Source organism: Henckelia pumila, chromosome 1 (assembly GCF_033568475.1).
Source record: "Henckelia pumila isolate YLH828 chromosome 1, ASM3356847v2, whole genome shotgun sequence".
Lineage (NCBI taxonomy): Eukaryota > Viridiplantae > Streptophyta > Magnoliopsida > Lamiales > Gesneriaceae > Henckelia > Henckelia pumila.
Genome location: NC_133120.1, coordinates 159,849,981 through 159,853,928, shown reverse-complemented (window position 1 = coordinate 159,853,928; position 3,948 = coordinate 159,849,981). Strand labels below are relative to the sequence as shown.

The 3,948-nt window shown below is 31.0% G+C and overlaps 1 protein-coding gene across 1 annotated transcript; it reads right to left on the bottom strand.

The window, feature by feature from the left end:
* Positions 1-422: 422 nt before the first annotated feature.
* On the bottom strand, positions 423-2,093 carry LOC140876386 (uncharacterized). Its single transcript, XM_073280339.1, has 3 exons — positions 1,435-2,093; positions 991-1,140; positions 423-857 (listed from the first exon to the last, which is right to left on the bottom strand). Exons 1-3 carry the CDS (start codon positions 2,059-2,061, stop codon positions 573-575), a joined length of 1,062 nt encoding a protein of 353 aa, XP_073136440.1. The 5' UTR covers positions 2,062-2,093; the 3' UTR covers positions 423-572.
* Between the last annotated feature and the right edge of the window lie 1,855 nt (positions 2,094-3,948).

Here is a 3,948-nt window from a genome sequence, read left to right as displayed (position 1 = left end):
GTACATATATTTCACATATCAGTTAATCAAAAGTGTTTAATAAGGTATATTATGTGCATAATTGATTTTCTATGGCATTACATTAATTACTTTCAGAGAGCAAAACATATAAAATTGCAATAGGAATCTACTTATCAAGTCTGGTTTTGTTCGCTTGCGTGCTTGAAGAACAACTACAGTTGTTCTTGTGGTCCAAACCAAAGATGTATGTCATGTAGGCGGTGTCATGCAGAGGCTCAATTGAGTCAAAAGGGCAAGGAGGTTGGAGCAAATCAGACCAACACCATCGTACAAAAACTTTTAATTCAATCGGAGTAAGAATTAATGAAATCGGCATCAAATGCTTTCAAAAAGTTAATTTTTTACAAGACAAGAAAGAAGCTTCCACCTCTGAAGAAAAGGTGTATATCTTGGTTCCAACATGGAGATAAAACTATACATAGAACAGCTGCACCTACTCCAATTTTTTAAGAACAGAAAAAATCAGTTAACTTCTAAAGCTTCTCATGGAAACTGAGAATTCAGTCTTTTCCATTAGAATCACAATATTATATTTGATGCGTCAGATTTTCTTAAGTTGGAATTTGAATGCTCCTTCCTGAAAAATAGGAATGCTGGCTTCCAAATGCAAATGAAACCAAAAATCCTTGCCTCATCTTTTCAAATTCTCTGGTCATCCTAAGCTTCAAGAACTCCATTAAAGCCGACACTAGTCTTGGATTGTTCAATACGAAGCTCTGTCTGTACTCAAGAATCCATGTATTTGGATCAAACTGCACCACAGAAGCACTCCATTTTTCTTGCACCCAAGAACTATTACCACCGTGAATCGTATATTTCGCTTCCCCATTTGACCACTATTACAAAATATTCATCACAAAGTGTAAGCCACGTAAACAATGCAATCTAGAGGTTCTTAGCTCATTAAACCAATAACAGAATATGAAAACAGTGTGACCAATGTAAGTAATGCAAATGCATATCATTTACTTGTGTGACTCTTCCCGATATGATGCTGAATAATTGAGGAGAAGATTTTGATGAGAGCAATCCAGCTGTCTGTAATGGCCATCCCCAAATACTTATCTCTTCTATCATTGATTTATACAGCACACATCGTGAATTCAGCAACAAACCATCCTAAAATTCAGTTGATAGTTCAATTAACTTTTGAGATTCCGCAAAGATCAAATCCCCATAATGAATAAAAAAAATCACCTCAGAAGATCAAGATCAAGTGTACGCACATTTATTCATCATTTAATAGTCATTTATTTTATTGAAAATCCTGATAATGAATCAAACTAATCGACGAAGAATCAATATAAAGTTCATACTCATTTATTCATAATTCATAGTTAGATGACGGTCATTAATACGAATACTGAGAGGAAGTATCCAAGATTAACGAGGCCAAAGATTCATCCAATATACCTCACTGATTCTCCACAGAGAATTATTAGAGCTGCAGCTTGAGACCTTTTTCCCGACTAAACCTTGTAACTCATTCTCCAAGAAATGAAACCTTGTATTGAATTCCTCCAAATCCCATGATTTCTCACCCAAAGTCTTCACAATATCCGGTGAAAATCTAGTCTCCAAAACCCCAGAAACCATCCAGGAAACCCCATACTCCATAACCAAAAACAAGATCAAGCCTAAACAACACCTCACCACAGAATTCCCAGATCCCAACTCCCTGTTTCCCTTCTTCACCCTTTCCTGAAAATCGATTCTTGCAGTACTTTTCAGCGGAGGAGAAACAATTATCTTCTTGATCTGAGCCCTTGGTTTTGGCGTAGAAAGATCCATTGCTGAAGGGTTGAAAGCAACAGGGCTTCTTGAAACTATAGGCCTCGAGACAGACAATTTCGTAAGTGAGCTTCTGTGGTTACTCTGTGGCATCAAATCAAGAGTCGCCTTGATGCTCGCTATGCAGATCTCGCAGTCGCAATTCGCGTCTTTTCTACATCCATGAAAATAAACGCTGTCTCGAGTTTCAGATGCGTTGCTGTTCACCGTGGTGCTGGATTTGACAGAGGAATTTGGTGTGAGAATCATTGTTTTCGTGGTTTCTTCAAAGGGTTTGGGACTTTTTCTTGAAACCATTTTTCTGGGATTTGGGATTATTGGGGTTTTGTGTAATTTCTTGAGCTGGAGAGCAGTGTAGACGTCAGACGATCAAAATTTTTAGGGTTTTCAAAATTTGAATGTAACGGTCCTCCCATAAAGGTTTCAGCTTTGAATATAACTTGCCATAAAGTGGGTTTTTTATTTTTAATTTAAAAAAATAAAACAAATTCAAAAATAATGCATGCCACAGCGGATTGCAAAATTACTGCAATCCACTGTGGTGAAAAGCGGACGCTGCAGCATAAGCACATGGGGACTTGCAATTTTTGCACCTCTCCATGTGCAACCCCCTCCCCCCTTTTTTTGTTTTTTTTTTTTTAAATTAATTATATAATTAATTATATTTTGTAAAATTATTATTTATTTAGTATCATTATGATAATTTTTTTTTCAAAAATCTAAATTTTAGTTTTAATTTTCGAATTTGATGATCGATCTAAAAAATTATTAAGAAAACAAAACAAAAAATTTACGGTTAAAAAAATTAAATTGATTAAATAATTTTTTTGATCACATATATTTATTAAAAAAATTATTTAATCTAAATAAACATATTTTAATTAAATTTATTTTATTTTTAAAATATAAATTTTATTTTTAGCTTAAATTTGGGTAGCAAAGTTATATATTTATTTTAATTTGTTTGGATTTGTAAATTTTCTCGGTTCTGTGGATAAATTTAGAGAAGTTGATTCAAATTTATTTGAGACAAATTTATGCAAAAATGCTAATAAAAAAATTTCAATCCAAATTCGAGCCGAAAATAAATCATATCAAAAATTGTAAACTCCAACCGACCCGAATATATCCGAATTAATCCTCTAGGTTTATCCATAGAACTAAAAAGACTTGCAAAGATCCAAACAAATTAAAATAAGTTAATAACTCCGTTAATCAATTTTTTAATATAACAATAAAATTTATATTAAAAATATGATATAAAATAAATTTATCTAAATATGTTTATTTGGGCTAATTGCATTCACACCCCCTGTGAAAAGTCTAAAAAGCTTAAAACACCCTGTGTAAAATTAATAGCATGTTAGACCCTATGTTTTAAAAAAATTAGCATAAAAACCCCTATGAGATGGTATAAATGTATCCGAGTTTGTATAACATAGTGGTGAAATGTGCTACATTTTAAAAAACTGAGGAATGCATTAGCCTATTAATATTTCTTAGGGGGTTTTATGTCTTTTAGACTTTTCACAGGGGGTGTGAATGCAATTAACCCATGTTTATTTAGGTTAATTAATTTTTCCGATCACAAAGTCCTCATATACAACATTTTCTTTTTTTTTTTTAGTTTTTAGTTTTTTAAATAAATTATATAATTAATAATATTTTGTAAAACCATTATTTATTTATTATTGATATAATAATTTTTTTTTATCAAACCTAGAGGATTAATTCGGATATATTAGGGTCGGTTGGAGTTTACAATTTTTTATATGATTTCTTTTCGGCTCGAATTCGGGTTGAAATTTTTTTATTAGCATTTTTGCATAAATTTGTCTCAAATAAATTTGAATCAACTCCTCTTAATTTATCCACAGAATCGAGAGACATTTACAAATGCAAACAAATTAAAATAAATATATAACTTTGCTACCCAAATTTAAGTTAAAAATAAAATTTATATTTTAAAAATAAAATAAATTTAATGAAAATATGTTTATTTAGATTAAATAATTTTTTTTATAAATATATCTGATCAAAAAATTTATTTAATCAATTAATTTTTTTTAACCGTAAATTTTTTGTTTTGTTTTCTTAATAATTTTTTAGTCTGATCATCAAATTCAAAAATTAGAA

What these genes read in the sequence shown, in the direction of transcription:
- LOC140876386 (XM_073280339.1), bottom strand. Translation starts at nt 2,061, where the DNA reads ATGATTCTCACACCAAATTCCTCTGTCAAATCCAGCACCACGGTGAAC. An exon ending in CTCTGTGGAGAATCAGTGAG is followed by an intron (nt 1,141 to 1,434) that starts GTATATTGGATG and finishes ACTGAATTTTAG; the next exon opens with GATGGTTTGTTGCTGAATTC. An exon ending in TATCGGGAAGAGTCACACAA is followed by an intron (nt 858 to 990) that starts GTAAATGATATG and finishes ATTTTGTAATAG; the next exon opens with TGGTCAAATGGGGAAGCGAA.